Genomic DNA, 17,826 nt, shown 5'->3' on the forward strand with positions numbered 1-17,826 from the left:
TGAAGATGTGTTTGAGCACTCCTGCCAGTTTGTTGACACAGGTTTTCAGTGCCCTACCAGGTACGCCATCAAGGCATGATCCCTTGTGAGGGTTCACCCTCTGGAAAATGTTTCTAGACAAAGACCACAGGGTCACTAGATGTTGCAGGAATTTGCACAGGTGTAGTTTTATTCTCCCTTTCAAAGCGTGCATAAAATACATTCAGCTCATCTGGGAGTGAAGCATCACAGCCACTCAGGGTGTTAGGTTTTGTCTTGTAGGAAGTAATGACCTACAAATGCTGCCAGAGCTGACGTGCATCCAATTCTGCCTCTAAATTAAATTGGAATTGTTTTTTCACTCTTAAAATAGCCTCTGTAAATCATACCTGGACTTCTTGTATAATTCTGTGTCACCGATCTTGAATGCCACAAATAGCCTGGTGCCAAAACACTTGATACGGATTGTGCTGCTGTCTGTATCAGATGGTGTTGGTGCGCAAAGGCAGAGGGCAGCCTAACAGAAAGTCATTGTTCACAAGATCCTGTTGGACATTGCTAATGTGGAATGCTGCAAATTCGATTCACTGTTCTACTGGCGAACGGCAGTGGAGCTATGTGGCCTCAGTCGTACCAAGGATTAGGCCTCAAACCGCGTTGTTACTTGCTGACAGCTGCCCAGAGCAGAGGCGTAGGAGCTGGTGCACTCCACCCGAGGAGGTGTGGTGCAGCATCCATGATGGAATCGGTGCTGCCCTCCAGTGTTTGCTTTGCAGAAGACAAGCCGTATTGTGTTGGACTGCAGACTGCTGCAACATTCTTGGACTCGGGGTCTTGGACTATTCATATGTTTTGTGTATTTTACTGCTGTCTTATATGTGCTATGTGTGCCTTGTGCTGTGAAGGACTGCTGGTACTGTGTTTTGCACCTCCGCCCCAGATTAACACAGTTATATTTGTGTATGGCTGAATGACAATTAAACTTGGACTTGAGCTCGATCTAGACCTCAGCAGGCTATGAATATCCTGGTTCATCATACCCACACCCACAGCTTCTGATTTGGGTATGTCCTGTATGCTGCTGAAGGCACACACTCATCCACACAGGTCTTGATGAAGCCAGTGCCAACTATGGAGTATTCATTCCGACTCGAGGATGAATCCCTGAATATTGTCCAGTCGTTCAACTAAAAGCAGTCGTGTAAGCACTCTTCCACCTTCTTGGCCCTCACCACTTGTGCTGTGGTCTTTAGTCTCTGCCAGTGGAATCTGCCAGGTGATCGAATTTTCCAAACTTCAGCACAGGATGGCACAGTAGGCATTCTTGATGATGGTATAACAGCAGTCAAGTGTGTTGGCACCTCTGGTTCCACAGGGGATAAGTTGGAGGTAGTTGTTAAGACTTCTTCGTTGACCTGGTTGTAATCCCCTGCAGTGATTGAAAAAGGATCTGGGGGCGTTGTTTTGTGACTGCTGATCACAGTCCCTGCCTGATGGTGGCCTGAAGTGGAATGTACACTGCTACCAAGATGGTGGCAGACAAAATGGGGGACATTTGACTGTTAGATATTCCATGACTGAGACAGAATCAGTATGATTAGGCATTAATTTATCCATGCTCATTTAGTGCCCTGTTGGTAGGGTTTGAATTGATTTCTTCAAAAAGACATTTGTTCCTTCTCATCTTCACTTCTATCTTGGACCCTCTGAGATTCTACTGTGCTAAGTAATACCCTTGCTAAATTCAGTAGAGTTCATTAGAAATATAACACGTTTGCTGTTCCTTCTTTAGAGTCATTCCAGTAGACGTGGGAGTTCACAGACTGCTCTGGAGGAACAGCCTGTGCTGCCTGTTGTAAGTATGCAACACAGCCTTAAAATGATGAGCCACTAAGCAGCTTCTAAACCTTTAGGCCAGTGGCCCCCAACCTCTGGGCCACGGCCTGGTATCAGTCCGTGGCCCGGAGGTTGGGGACCACTGCTTTAGACAGGTACTTGAAATGCCAAGGCACAGGAGGCCATGGGCAAAATGGGATTAGTGTAGATAGGTAAAACAAGCAGCAGATGTGGTGGGCTGTTTTTGTGCTGTACAACTCTGACTGGATTTAGGGAAGACTTCTAGAATATAGAACCTGGTTGAATGTGGCAGTGGAAATTAAAGCTGCATAGGAGATCAGTTGTTGAAAAGATCAAAAAATTCTAAGCACAAAAGGACTTTGAATAGCAAGCTGGGGTCGGGCTGGAATGGGATCCAGTACAGGTCCATGTGCTGAAGGGTGATCGGTGAATAGGGCAGTGTTGGAGAGGTGACATCTTTGAATTGAGTTTCTACTTGCGGAGAGTGAAAAGCAACAGAGAGGGTGGGATGTCAGCTCTAGCACCCCATTCTCCCTTTCCAGCCATTAACATGAAAGCTATAAGAAATTCTGACGTACAATGCACAGCGAAAGAAAATAGGAACTGCAAATTCAAAACAGTAGCAAATAATTACAATCGCTGATTGCTTAAGTCCAAGCTCAAGTGTTACAGTCAATAAAGGGGAGAAATATGATGTCATTATAGCTCAGGTTAAAACCTGAAGGTACAGAAAGTGGGGCAGCACTAAATCAGTCAGGCCATGGGCTGGAGAAATGCACTCAAAACCATTCGAAAGGGCAAATTCTGAACTTTACCCTATTGAATACCACACCCTAATTCACAGAAACTACATCACTGTGTGATTAGGCTGTGGAAGTTGTACTAGCCATCACTGTACTAAAGTAGTGAACGGCAATAATGCTCAGAGTGAGCCCAGAAAAACAAGCACCATTTCTTCAGTCTATTGAATGAAACACATGTCAGTCCATGGCCTCCTCTATGGCCATGATGAGGCCACACTCAGGTTAGAGGATCAACACCTTATATTCTGTCTAGGTAGCCTCCAACCTGCTGGCATGGACATCGATTTCTCAGCTTCTGCTAATGCCCCCCTTCACCATTCCCCATTCCCGTTTCCCTCTCCCAGCTTATCTCCCTACCTGCCCATCACTTCTCCCTGGTGCTTCTTCCTCTTCCCTTTCCTCCATGGTGTTCTGTCCTCACCTATCAGATTCCCCCTCCTCCGGCCCTTTATCTCTTTCACCAATCGACTTCGCAGCCCTTTACTTCCCCCTCTCCCTATTTCACCTATCACCTACTACCTTGTGTTTCTTCCTCCCCTCCCCCCACCTTCTTACTCTGACGTCTCATCTTTTCCCCAGTCCTGATGAAGGGTCTCGGCCTAAAACGCCAACTGTTCACTCGTTTCCATAGACGCTGCCTGGCCTGCTGAGTTCCTCCAGCATTTTATGTGTGTTGCTTCAAATACAGAAGTGTCACATTCCTTTTCTACAACTATAATGCACTTTGAACAAAGTCTAAGGGAATGGTGGGTTAGCAAGAGATGAGGTGATTATGTAATCATTGTAATTGATTATGAGGCACTGGGGATTCATTTCTTAAATTAAGCTTGTAATCCCTCAGCTACCCCCTTGCTACCAGGCACCCTCCTCCACCCCTTTTACCTTTACCACTCACTTAGGACTCCACCACCCCTGGGGGGGGGGGGGGGCAATATTGCCCACTTTCGGAACCACCACTCTCCAGAAACTTCTCTTACAAGCTGACCTGAAACTGACTCAAGCCCGATCATATGTAATTCTCTCAATACCTGAGCTATTCTGACAATCACCCGAAATGTTATTGTCCAGGGCTGATCCTAGGTGCCCAGCATATGTTCACTATCACCACAATTACCAGTGTTAAAATGCAGAGCTGGCCCAGCCCGACTGTGAGGGGCTTACAATGCCTTCAAGCCCAAATCTGCAACCTGTGCTGAGGGCCTAGTCAGGTAGTTAGGTTCAATTCTCCATTCCATTCATTCTTTGTACAATTGTATCATAGCAGTTAAGAAGTCCTGTCGAACTTTTTTAAGCAAGATTGTTTTCAGACACTGATATTTTAAAGCATGTGTATGTTCAAATCAAGGCATCAAGATTTTTGTTATGTGACCAAGTTTAACAGAACTTTTTATCTCTATTGATGACTTCTTTCTGGTAGTCTTCGTTAACTCATTGTGTTTGATCTGCTGCATCCGGTAGATTTTACCTACTTCAGTTGGGTTACCACCAGGCTGGGAAGAAAAGAAAGATGACAAAGGAAGAACTTACTACGTCAACCACAATAACAGAACCACCAGTTGGACAAGACCTGTTATGCAGGTAAGTTGTATTTATTATTAAATTGTATGGAAGTACAGCACACTCAAGCAACCTGAAAGATTTAGTTACTTAATCATTTTTGAGAGCTACAGTAAGAACAATTGTTATTTGAACCTTGGCTGTGCATTGAGGTTAATCACAGCCTCAAGGAAGTCTGACAAAGAGTCCATAAATGATTTAGCATTGTATTTTTCCAACAGAATAAGCAAAAATATTAAGCATCTTAATCACATTATCTAAAATTCTAGAATTGCATTTAGATTATGATTTTGCATGATTTTTTGGCCATGGTTCCACTGATGAAGATTATATATTCTAGGTCACATAGTTTTTTAAACATTCTTGAGTGAACTTGTCTTTTTTTTATATTAAGTTAACCATTTTTATAACATCATCCAGAACATTTTTCATTTCATCTCCAAGCATTTTTGACATTAGCTCTATGAAGTAAGTAGTGTGTTGTGACAAGGTCAGGATTTCCTTTTTTTTTTACAAAAAACCTCTCATGGAGCCAACCACCGATAGGGTACCATCAGTACAGATGCCAACACTGTTCCTCCAAGACTGACCTTTTGTTTCCAGATATGAAGGCAAAACATTAAACATAGTGAGGCACCTGGAAAGAAATGGATCCATCAAGCAGATGCAGCATGGATTCAGGAAAGGCAGGTCCTGTTTGATGAAGTTACTGGAGTTCTTTGAGGATATAATGAGCGCAGTGGATAGAGGGGAACAGATGGACGTTATTTACTTGGATTTCCAGAAGGCATTCAATAGGGTGTGGCATTAAAGACATCCATAAGATAAGGATGCGTAGAGTTGGGGGTGATGTACTAGCATGGATAGAGGATTGGTTAACTAATAGAAAGCAGAGAGTTGGCATACACGGTGTTACTCTAGCTGGAAATTAGTGGTGAGTGGTGTGCTACAGGGGTCAGTGCTGGGTCCACAGCTGTTCACAATATACATTAACAATCTGGAAGAGGGGACTGAGTGTAGTGAATCTAAGTTTGCTGATTGGAAGATACGGAGAATCTGCATAGAGATATAGATAGGTTAAGTGAATGGGCAAGGTTCTGGCAGATGGAGTACAATGTTGGTAAATACGAGGTCATCCACTTTGAAAGGAAAAATAGAAGAGCTGATAATTATTTAATTGGTAAAAAATTGCAGCATGCTGCTGTGCAGGGGGACTTGGGAGTGTTTGTGCGTAAATCACAAAAGTTTGGTTTGCAAGTGCAGCAGGCTATCAAAAACGCAGATGGAATGTTGGCCTTCATTGCTAGAGGGATTGAATTTAAGAACAGGGAGGTTATGCTGCAATTGTACAGGGTACTGTTGAGGCCGCACCTGGAGTAATGTGTGTAGTTCTGGTCTTCTTACTTGAGGAGGTATATACTGGCTTTCGAGGTGGTGCAGAGAAGGTTCACCAGGTTGATTCCAGAAGTGCGGGTATTCGACTATGAGGAGAGATTGAGCCGCCTGGGACTGTACTCACTGGAATTCAGAAGAATGAGAGGAGATCTTATAGAAACATATGAAATTTTATAAAAGGGATAGATAAGATAGAGGTAGGAAAGTTGTTTCCGCTGCTAGTTGAGTCTAGAACTAGGGAACATAACCTCAGGATTCAGGGGAGTAGATTTAGGACAGAGATGAGGAGGAAATACTTTCGATACTCACCTTCAGAGAGTGGTGAATCTGTGGAATTCTCTGCCCAATGTAACAGTGGAGACTACCAGGGTAAATATATTTAAGACAAGGTGGTTAGATTTTTGCATAGTAGGGGAATTAAGGGTTATGGGGAAAAGGCAGGTAGGTGGAGCTGAGTCCATGGCCAGATCAGCCATGATCTTACTGAATGGTGGAGCAGGCTCGACGGGCCAGATGTCCTACACCTGCTCCTATTTCTGATGCTTTTAATATATCTTGGCCTTTGCTTGTTTTGGGCAGCTCTTTGCAACAGAAAAAGTCTTCTTGAATTTCACCATCATTTACAAATCTTACAAGTGCAACAATATGACATTTATTGGTGAAATCTGTTGACTCATCAACCTGGATAGAGAAGCTGTTGTTTTTTAGTTTATTACAGAAAACCTCTTCAGTATCATGTGACATGTCATCAATACTTTGACTTACCAGACTGTTTGACAGTGAAACCTTTTCAATTTATCATACTCTATCTGGTCCTAGTATTTTATCCACTATAATTTTACATGCTGACGTTATTAGGTTCTCACCAACTGTGTGACTTTTACTTTTCTGGGTAATAAATTTTGCTACTAAACAACTTGCTTCCTGATTCTTTTACTGACTGTGACGTTATTAACAAAAGCTTTACTCTGTTTTGATATTCCAATAGCCATTTAAAATAATCAGCACTTTTACGTGTCATATGCCTGTGATTTTTAGTTAGGTGCCTTTTCGATTTCGCTGGAGCCATTGTTACATCTGTAATTTGTTAGGCGCAATGGAATAGGGTAACTTGGATCACCAGTCCATGTAAAACCCATTGATAAGTAGCTTTCATTTTAAAAACTGACATATTTTTGTGTCCATTCTTGCACTAGTGCAGTGAAATGACTTTTGAAGATTGTAATTCATATTCATTAACCTTATCAGAATTGGCCTAGGGCTAGAATCCTCCCCTTCAACAATCACCACATTGGGCCATCAGACATGTCTGTAAAACACAGCAGTCAATAAATATAAAAAAGGATAGCATAATAAAAGACTAAATGAGAAAACCGAAAAAATACGAAAACTTCCGGAGGGTGAGGCCCAAGTTGGGTGAGTCCATTCAATGCTTGGAAAATGCAATTCAGGCTCCTCATCAGCCTACCATCATCTCCTCCGTGCAGTACAGTGCTCACCAATCATCAACAGCCTCCTCTATCTCGCCTCAAAAACTGAGAATGGACTCAACCAAATGAACACACTCCTACTGCACACTGCTGTGATGGGCTGGGAGATCTCAAATGAGATTGCTAACAGGGCTGCTCGGTCTCTGCCCACCACTGTGAGTGCTAGCACAAAGTTCAGAAAACAATGTTTACTTTTTTTATTGTGATCTCTTGCAGAACCCCTAGCGACCTCTCACACAACCCTAGGGTTCCACGGAACCTCAGTTGAGAAAGCCTCTTTGAGTAATGTTGGCAAGATCGTTTCTCTAATTTCCTATACAGGGGTTTGCTATGGATCTATACCATCCATAAAGTCATCCATAAAGGTACCATGGAGTATGCAAAGGGTCCATGGAACCCAGGTTGAGAACTCCTGGTCTGTACCTTTGTGGATGATTTGAGCACTTGTAAGGACCATCTGAGACTGGCATGTATTATCGATCTGAATTATTTGCCAGTCAAATGTACAAAGCTGGCAAATTCCATTCCTTGAATATTATTAGTTATAAACATTAATTCTAAAAGCAATCTGGCTGCTTTCTTGACTTTGTTTTCCAATATCAGCTCACAGATTAATGGGTTCATTGAATTCGGACTCTCTACATGCAGGGTGAAGCTTGAACAGGTGCCTTTTAGGTTTTCTGTTTGCAGAAATTACTGTAAACAAATATGTGGAGCAAGAGACTAGAGTTACCCTCTCAACACTCCAGTTCCAATAGATATTTTATCGCTTGTATTGCCGGTATTCCAAATGGCAGAAAACACATGATGAGATTGTATGTTTGTTTCAGCAAAATGTGAGTGCCATAGCTACTAGACTTTTATTTCAGAGTGTCATGGTTCATTCTGGTATATAATTAAATAGTGCTTGACATAACGAATTGCTTCAAGCTTCCTTCACCTATATTAGTTTATCATGCCTGAGTGCTCAGTGGGTCATTGCATAAACAAATAAAATTGTCTTGCCACTACCCACTTTTTTACTAACGTTTTGTACATATTGGCCAAGACAATATTATCCAGTTTTTGTGTAAAATTTAGATGTAGATTGAGGGTTTGAATCAGACCTCTATTGATTCAGAGAACTATATTTGATATAGATGATAGAACTTTTCCTTTATACCTATAAACCTCACAATTTTATGAGTTTTCTAAAAAATAGACCAAAGCCTAAAAACTGAAGTAACTGTGCATTTCCTCCCTTTCACTCTTTCATGGGTTTCTTTTGAAATAGTCTGCCTTGTGTCCCCATTTAACAGCATTTGAATCAACAGCAGTAAGTGTCTTTGTGTGCTTTCTGTGCAGACCACCAGGGAAGCAGTGCAGCCAAAACCCAGTCGAAACCCCAGTGTTTACGTTCCTCACTCAGCGTCCCCTCAGGATTCTCCAGAAAACTCTCCAGGCCATCAACGAAAAAATGAGGTGGGCTTTCTGCCTCCTGGATGGGAAATCCGATCTGGTGCCAATGGTAGACCATTCTTCATTGATCATAACACTAAAACTACAACGTGGGTAAGGAGACTTTTTTTGTGTGTCAAGAGTAAGTTATGGCTTTTGTTGGGGTCGTGGATAATGTGTGTTTAATAGTCCATATATTGAAATACCTTCATATACAAGTTGACTATAAGCAGTGCCACTACGACTTCCCTTACAGATGTACATTAAATCTGTATCTGAATATAGCAGGAACTTAAAATGCAACTCAACGTGATATACTGGATCTGCTTCAGGATACAAAGGCCCTATGGTTTCTCATCCCCATAGTTCCAGAGTTTAGGATTTGTATGTGCTTTAATGGCCATCTCACAACAGGATATTTGAATCCCAGTTCCTAAAATCTACACTGGTTCAAATCTTTGCATGTAAACCAGCTTCTACTGACATACTCTGTGACCATGAATGAGAAGACTTGTCTTTGCTGCCTGGCTAACTGAATTCCTCCAGCATTCCGTTTGTTGCTCCAATTTAAATGCATATCTGACAAGGAAATGGGGTGCTTTACCAAATTAGTAGGTAAAGTGAAGAATTAAATGACAAATTATGACCAAAGCAACATGGGCTTTCCTAATGAGCTGTGATAGGGAGAACTGAACTAGGGAACCGGAGGTGCTGAGGGATTACCAACAGCTTGGTCAAAGAGATTGACTTGAGGGATGATCTTGAGCTTGAGGGTAGATCCTCTTAAAAAAATGTTCCTTTTGCATGCTGCAGATCAAGCATGTATTAATTCCTCAAATAAGTATAAAAGAAAGCTTTTTCCTCAAAGAAAGCTTTTGGTATGCTGGCCTTTATTAATCAGAGCATTGAGTATAGGAGTTGGGATGTAATGTTGAAATTGTATAAGGCATTGGTAAGGCCAAATTTGGAGTATTGTGTACAGTTCTGGTCATCGAGTTATAGGAAAGATGTCAATAAAATTGAGAGAGTACAGAGGAGGTTTACTAAAATGTTGCCTGGGTTTCATCTCCTAAGTTACAGAGGGAGGTTGAACAAGTTAGGTCTTTATTCTTTGGAGCGTAGAAGGTTGAGAGGGGACTTGATAGAGGTGTTTAAAATTATGAGGAGGATAGATAGAGTTGACGTGGATAGGCTTTTTCCATTGAAAGTAGGGGAGATTCAAGCATGAGGACATGAGTTGAGAGTTAAAGGGCAAAAGTTTAAGGGTAACATGAGGGGGAACTTCTTTACTCAGAGAGTGGCAGCTGTGTGGAACGCGCTTCCAGCCGAAGTGGTTGAGGCAGGTTCAATGTTGTCGTTTAAAGTTAAATTGGATAGCTATATGGACAGGAAAGGAATGGAGGGTTATGGGCTGAGTGCAGGTCGGTGGGACTAGGTGAGAGTAAGAGTTCAGCACGGACTAGAAGGGCTGAGATGGACTGTTTCCATGCTGTAATTGTTATATGGTTATAAGTATAATCAGAGCACTAAAGTTAGAAACGTCTTCTTGTCAATTTATCACTTGATTTAAGTGAGACTTGTGAAGGAACTATTTCTTACAACTTCTAATTTAGTTGAGTATTGTTTAGCGATTCTGTCCTTTAATTTTGTAACCAGGAGGACCCAAGATTGAAGATTCCCGTTCATATGAGGCAACGACCACCATTAGATCCTTCAGATCTTGGACCACTTCCTGTAAGTTAAGCTCCTGTTTCTTACTTTGGCAGTTCAGTGTCTTAGGGGGTAAATGACTTATGTTTTCCCTTGGTATATTTAAAGAAACTTCCACCTAATTATTATGTACTGTGCTCGCTCAGCTGATGAATCTGTCCTACACCACGTCGAATAGTAGTGAAAGCAGGAAAGACTCAGGACGGCCACTGGTGGGGATTGCAATGACCCTTGCCCAGGGTGACTACTGACCAAGCTGACCGTGTCCTGAAGGACACAGCTGCCAGACCTATTTGCAAGAGATAGTGAGTGAACCCATAGTAGGCTAAGTCTACGGGACCTCATCCTCATCAGTTTATCTGTGACAGATGTATTCTTCCACTATAGAAGTGGCCACTCCTTGTTCTTGTGGAAGCAATGTTCTATCTTCATATTAATCACATAAAATGTGGTCTGATCTTCATCTAAGTCACAATAATAGACAAACACAATCTGCCTAAACTAATAACACACAAATAATTGTACTTTTTGTGCTTTTATTGAACACTTTGTTTAATCATTCCCATTTCAGGATGGAAAAAGTGTGTGAACTCTTGTATCTAATAACTGGTAGAACTCCTTTTGCAGCAATAACCTCCACCCAACATTTCCTATAGTTGCTGATCAGACTTGCACAGTGGCGAGGAGGAATCTTAGACCAAACCTCTGTACAAAACTGTTTCAGTTCATCAATGTTTCCTGAGTTCCTTGCATGAACAGCCCTCTTCAGGTCATGCCACAGCATCTCAACTGGGTTACTATGACTTGGCCATTTCAAAACACAAATTTTCTTCTTTTTAATCCATTCTGTTGTTGACTTACTCTTGTGTTTTAGATCATTGTCTTGTTGCATCATCCAAGTTTCAGGTGATGGATTCCTAGCCTGGCATTCTCCTGTAAAATGTCATACAATTTTATATTCGTGCTCCCATCAGTGACTGCAAGCTGTCCAGGTTCTGAGGTAGCAAAGCAGCCCCAAAACATTCCACCATACTTCACAGTTGGGAAGAAGTTTTGATAAAGGTGTGCAATGCCCTTTTTCCTCCAAACATAGTGGCATATATTTCTGCCAAAAAGTTCAACTTTTGTCTCATCTATCCACAGAACCTGGTCCCAGAAGCATTGTGGAACATCCAGGTGGTCTTTTGCGAACTTAAAGTGTGCAGCAATGATTTTTTTTTTCCGGAGAGCAATGGTTTCCTCCATGATGTCCATCCATGAACACCATTCTTGTTCAGTGTTTTTCTTATAATGGACACATGAACAGAGACTTTAGCAAGTTCCCCCAACTGAACACAAAGTTCAAGAAGATAGCAAGGAAAGATAAGGAAACTTACTTAAAGAGCGTTGCAAAAAAGCTGAAGAAGCCAACAGAATAGGAAAAACAAGAGATCTATTCAAGAAGATTAGAGAAATCAAAGGAACAGTTCATTCAAAAATGAGTATAGTAAAAGATAAAGAGGGGAAGGACCCTACAGAAGCAGAAGACATCAAAAAGAGATGGCAAGAATGCGTAGAAGAATTGTCCAGGAAAGACCCAACAGCAAAGGCACCTGCATTGACTCCCCCACCGATCTAGAGCTGGACGTTCTGGAAAGTGAAGTCGAATGGGCAATAGAAAACATTGCCATTAATATGGCTGCAGGATGTGACAGGATTCCAGTTGAATTGTTTAAAAGGTGATGCTGTAAAAGTGTTGCATGCAATTTGCCAGCAGATGTGGAAAACCCAACAATGGCCTTTAGACTGGAAGAGATTAGTTTATATTCCAGTTTCCAAGAAGGGAAATGTAAAGGAATATTCAAATTACCAAACAACTTCACTAATTTCACAAGCTAGCAAGGTAATGCTAAAGATCATGCAAGCAAGACTCCAGTAATATATGGAACAAGAACTGCCAGATGTACAAGCTGGTTTTAGAAGAGGCAGGGGCACCAGAGACCAAATTGCTGACCTACACCGGATAATGGAGACATCGAGGGAATTCCAGAAAAGTATTTATCTATGTTTTATTGACTGCTCTAAAGCCTTCGACAGTGTGGACCATAATATACTATGGCAAATCCTTAAAGAAATGGGGATACATGGACATCTGATCTACTTTATGAGAAACTTGTACGAAGATCAAGAAGCAACAGTTAGAACTGAACACGGAACAACAAACTGGTCCAAGATTGGGAAAGGGGTACGACAAGGCTGCATACTGTCACCCGACTTATTTAATCTCTATGCTGAACACATCATGAGGAATGCCAGTCTAGATGACTCAAATATTGGAATCAAAGTTGCTGGATGAAAGATTAACAACCTCAGATATGCAGATGATACTACTCTGATGGCTGAAAGTGAGGAGGATCTGAGGAAGCTTCTAATCAAAGTGAAAGAAGAAAGTGCAAAAACTGGCCTGTTACTCAAGATTAGAAAAAACCAAGATTATGTCGACCAGCCCTAATAACTCCGTGGTAATAACTGGAAAGAAAGTGGAAGCAATGACGGACTTTGTCTTCCTCGATTCAAAGATTTCTATAGATGGTAACTGCAGCCAGGAAAATAACAGCACTTACTTCTGGGGAGGCAGCAACGGCAAAAATACTGAAGGGCAGAGACATAACATTGTCTACAAAGATCTGTATAGTCAGGTCTATGGTATCTCCAGTTGTGACGTACGGCTGTGAGAGCTGGACTGCTAGTAAGGCAGAATGCAAAAGAGTCAACGCCTTTGAACTTGGATGCTGAAGGAAAGTGTTAAGAGTTCGTTGGACTGTAAGAAGATCCAACAAGTCAATACTTGAAGAAATACGATCAGACTGCTCACTAGGAGGCTTGATTATGAGACGAAAGCTCAAATATTTTGGCCACATCATGAGAAGACGGGATTCCTTGGAGAAGACTCTCGTTAGGTAAAACAGAAGGTAAAAGAAGGAGAGGACGACAGAGGCTACAATGGACAGATAGTATTACTCAGACAATGCATATGACCTTGGGGGATCTTAGAGAGGCAGTTTCCAACAAGAAGGCTTGAAGTCACAAAGAGTCAGACTCGACTTAATGACTGAGCAAACAACAAAGGGATTCTTGCAGGTCTTCTGCTGTTACCCTTGGGTTCTTTTTCACTTCCTTTAGCATTGCATGTTGTGCTCTTGGTGTGATCTTTGCAGGATGCCCACGCCTAGGGAGAGGAGCAACAGTACTGAATTTCATCCATTTGTAGACAATTTCTCTTACTGTGGTCTAATGAACGCTCAGGTCTTTAGAAATGCTTTTGTAGCCTTTTCCAGCTTCATGCATCTCTACAATTCTTCTACTGAGGTCCTCTGAAAGTTGTTTTGATTGAGGCATGGTGCACATACACAGATCTTTCTTGAGAAAAGTTACCTGACTTTGTGTCTTTTTTATAGGGCAGGCCACCTCTACAGCCCACACCTCCTATCTCATCTCATTGATTAGAGTGCCTGACTCCAGATAGCTTTTGTAGAAGGCATTACCCCAAAGGTTCACATTCTTTTTTGAACCTAGACTGTGGTGTATTCAGTATCGATGAGAAGCAGTACAACTGTTTGTGACTTATTAGTTGAGGCATATCGTGTTTGTTTATTATTATGACTTAGGTGAAGATCAGACCACTTTTTATGAGTGATTAATGTAGAAGAACGTGTAATTGCAAAAGGTTCACAAACATTTTCTTGCAACTGTGCATGCTGATCATTGGAGTGAAATAATCTTGCGGCTGAACCTATACAGTCCTTCCAAATGTGATCATAAATAGTAGACAATGAAATGGCTAGTAGGAGATGCTCCAGAAACATCCCCAGTCTTGACCATTGCTATGCCCAGTAAGTGAGTGCTAAATACAAGGCTGAGGCATTCTCAACTATGTTTAGACAGACGTAACAAATGTGATTCATTTCAGCTTCCTGCTGAAGTCCTCACTGTCACAGAAGTCAAAAGTCTTCAGCCAAACAGATTGACTCCATGTGACATTAAGAGCACTGGATGAACAAAGATGATAGAACCAGTATCTCAGCTCTAGTATTGAAGAACTAGCTGTGCCTTTGTAAACTGTTTCAATACAGTTACACTACTGGTATCTACAAGGGGCAGCATGGTAACTTAGTGGATAGCACAATGCTTTACAGTACCAGTGATCCAGGTTCAGTTCCCGCTGCTGTCCGTTCAGAGTTTGTATGTTCCCCCTGTGACCATGTGGGCTTTCTCCAGGTGCTTCAGTGTCCTCTCACATTCCAAGGGCATACAGGTTAAGGTTAGTATGTTGTGACAAATAAATCTAATCCTTGTCTTTACCTGAACTATAGGGAATTACTCAAAATTGCAATCCCCCTGATTATGAACCAATCAGGCCTTCAATCACCAGCAAAATGATAGAGGTTTTCATCAACAGTACTTATTTCCCAATAACTTGCTCACTGATGCTGAGTCTGGGAGAACTCAGCTCCAGACCTCAAGGTGATTTTGGGTCAACCACAGACCAAAGAGTAGCATGTCAAGATAGCATTTGGTGTGGTTTGACAGTTCAGTAGGTATCAAAGGGGAGACTTTTTACAATGTTTGCCATCATACCGCACGGAAAGGAAGTAGGTTTTAATAGTTGGGAGTTAATCATCTCAGCACTAGTGATTCACTGAAAGGATTCGTTTGGGCCGTGTCCTTATCCCTACCATTTTCAATTGCATCATTGATTGTTTTCCTTCCATGTTCAGAACTGAGAATACTAACTGTCACTTAAGAAAATGGAGCGTTATGCTTGCATACAGCAAGACCAAGATGCGACTTAGGCACGGACTAAGTGGGAAGTAACACTTGATCTCCAATAAGAATGGAAGCTCCTGTTCTTGATATTCAATATGACCAACTAATCCCCCAAAATCAGTATCATGGGGGTACTCTTGACCAGAAACTCAACGTTACATGAAAGCTATGACTGCAAGAGGAGGCCAGAAGCTGGGTGTCCTGTAGCAAGTGATTAACCTCCTCACAGTCCAGAGCCTTTCTGCCATCTGCAAGAAACAGGGTCAGGAATATAATGGAATAGTTTCCAGCTGGCTAAGCACAGCTCCAGTTTTGAAGAAGATCAACATAGAGCAGGGGTCTCCAACCTTTTTCGCACCGCGGACCAGTTTAATGTTGACAATATTCTTGCGGACCGGCCGACCGGGGGTGGGGGGGAGGGTGGTGTTGTTCAAGTAGGGTGAAAATCACCCGAACATGTCTTTTACAGTTAGAGTTGCCAACTTTATGACTCCCAAATAAGGGACAAAAGTAGCAGTCAAATCCCGGGACACTTGTGTTTACCCCAGTAAAGACTACCGTGACCATGAAGCCTTGCGCGGGCACCTGAGGATAGAGGTTGGGGTGTCCTGTTGCAGTTGTACAAGATGTGAGGTCACATTGAAATATCGTGTTCAGTATTTGTCACACTGTTACGGAAAAGATGCTATTAAGCTGGAAATAAGGCAGGGAAATTGGCAAGGTCAATGTTGGGACACAAATGACTGAGTTATGAGCAGTTTAGGGTTGTTTTCCTTGGAATGTGGGAGAATTAGAGGCAATATTATAGAGGTGTATGAAACAAAGGTCACAGATAGTGTGAATGCACAAAGACTTTTTAACAGCGATGTGGAAACAGGAACTAGAGGGCACCAGATGGTGACCGGGCAGAGATCAAATAGGAATCTGATGGACTATGTGTTTCAGTCAGACGATGGTCAGTTTCGCACATCACGCTCACTGGGGCACAGACCACTGACGCGAGTCCTCCGTGCTGTGCCAGTCTTTGTAGCTCTCTCCAGGTGCAGCCAGTCTTCATAGTGGATACATCATGTGGTCTTTGGAGCTCCTGTAGCTCTGGGTTTTTGTGGGATTGGGTTGCTGGTGTTGGGATGTCCAACTCCCTTCCATTTGCATCCGGTCTTCGGACTGTCCATGGGACAGTGCTGGAACATTGAAAATGTTCGAATACTGGGGTCCCTCTCCTGGTCAGCCTGCAACCATCTCCCTGTGTTAGCTGTAAGATCAAACACGTTTCTCATAATACAATATCTGCATTCATTCACCCTATCTATACCCTTCAAAATTTTGCATAACTCTGTCAAACCTCCCCTCATTCTCATACGCTCCATAGAATAAGGGTAAAATGCCTTGAGATTATCCATGATCCTGCTCACCAAGGATGTTTTATGTCCCCTTTTTAGCTTTTCTAATCACCTGTTTAAACAATTTTCTGCTACCTTTGTATTCAGTGAGACTGCAGTCCGACTTTAGCTTACTGAATGTCTTTAACTGCGCTGTAGAAGGTTTTAGAAGCGCGGATCTGCTTGTTATTAAGCTTCTTCCTGTGATCGTATTTTCATTTTCTCCTCACTATCTGGTACAACTGTTTTACACTGAGATCAACTGTACCCTGGCCCACCAGTTGCTCTGTGTGAGGAGGGCGCGCTGAGCTGTTCTTGGTCCTGGGTAGGGACTTACTTCACTTTTTCCCCAGCTCGTCATGTTTGTTTGCAGAATGGAAAATTATTTCTTATAATTCTGGAGCACAGCTGGGCGGAAATCCGGAAATCCTTCAGTATGGAGCCGCTGTGTGAGAAAGTTTGTCTGAAGTGCTGAATTTCAGCTCTGTTGTACATATACCGTTGGGAATTGATGGTTGCATTCAAGTTCTGTAGGGCAGGGGTCCCCAACCTTTTTGCACTGCAGACCAGTTTAATATTGACAATATTCTTGCGGACTGACCAACCGGGGTGTGGGGAGGGTGGAGGGTGGTGTTGTTCAAGTAGGGTGAAAATCACCTGAACATGTCTTTTACAGTTAGGGTTGCCAACTTTCTCACTCCCAGATAAGGGACAAAAGTAGCAGTCAAATCCCGGGACACTTGAGTTTTCCCCAGAAAAGACTACTATGACCATGAAGCCTTGCGCGGGCACCTATGTGCGCATCCATGATGTGCGCATGCGCGTACGTGACGATTTTTTCCCACAAATCAGTTTTGGCTTAATCTTCCGGACTACACTGTGCATACATTATTTCTTCTTTTTATAGGCTGTGTACTTATTATATCATTCCTGCTTTTACTGTATGTTAGAGTTATTTTAGGTTTTATGTGTTATTTGGTATGATTTGGTAGGTTATTTTTTGGGTCTGGGAACGCTCAAAAATGTTTCCCATATAAATTAATGGTAATTGCTTCTTTGCTTTACGTCATTTCGGCACGAAAGGTTTCATAGGAATGCTCTGCCTTAGCGGAGGAAATACAGGGCAAGGGTGGTCCCGTATGGGGCAAACCAATTTAGCCCGATATATGGGATGTCCTGGCAAATACCGGCGCAGTTGGCAATCCTATGTTCAAGTTCAATAGTGAGTGACAGGGAATGAGGAAAGGTGCAGCTGACTCATATCGTTTCCTCGCGGACCGGTAGCACATGCTTTTCGTCCCAGTGCCGGTCCGCAGCCCAGTGGTTGGGGACCGCTGACATAGAGGACAAAGCAGCTCACTCACTGATACTCATCCACCAGCCGAATCATTCATGCCCACAAACATCAGT

The 17,826-nt window shown here is 42.4% G+C and overlaps 1 protein-coding gene across 2 annotated transcripts in view; it reads left to right on the forward strand.

The window, feature by feature from the left end:
* The window catches only part of LOC140209868 (E3 ubiquitin-protein ligase NEDD4-like), a 225,586-nt gene that overhangs the window by 180,073 nt on the left and 27,687 nt on the right, over positions 1 to 17,826 (forward strand). Inside the window, exons 12-15 of one of the 2 annotated variants that reach the window (XM_072278462.1) lie at positions 1,772 to 1,834; positions 4,098 to 4,217; positions 8,426 to 8,632; positions 10,175 to 10,252. In XM_072278462.1, coding sequence (XP_072134563.1) covers positions 1,772 to 1,834; positions 4,098 to 4,217; positions 8,426 to 8,632; positions 10,175 to 10,252 — 468 coding nt within the window. The remainder of the gene's footprint in view (positions 1 to 1,771; positions 1,835 to 4,097; positions 4,218 to 8,425; positions 8,633 to 10,174; positions 10,253 to 17,826) is intronic. The other variant, XM_072278463.1, reaches the window with a different exon arrangement.

Source organism: Mobula birostris, chromosome 14 (assembly GCF_030028105.1).
Source record: "Mobula birostris isolate sMobBir1 chromosome 14, sMobBir1.hap1, whole genome shotgun sequence".
Classification (NCBI taxonomy): domain Eukaryota; kingdom Metazoa; phylum Chordata; class Chondrichthyes; order Myliobatiformes; family Myliobatidae; genus Mobula; species Mobula birostris.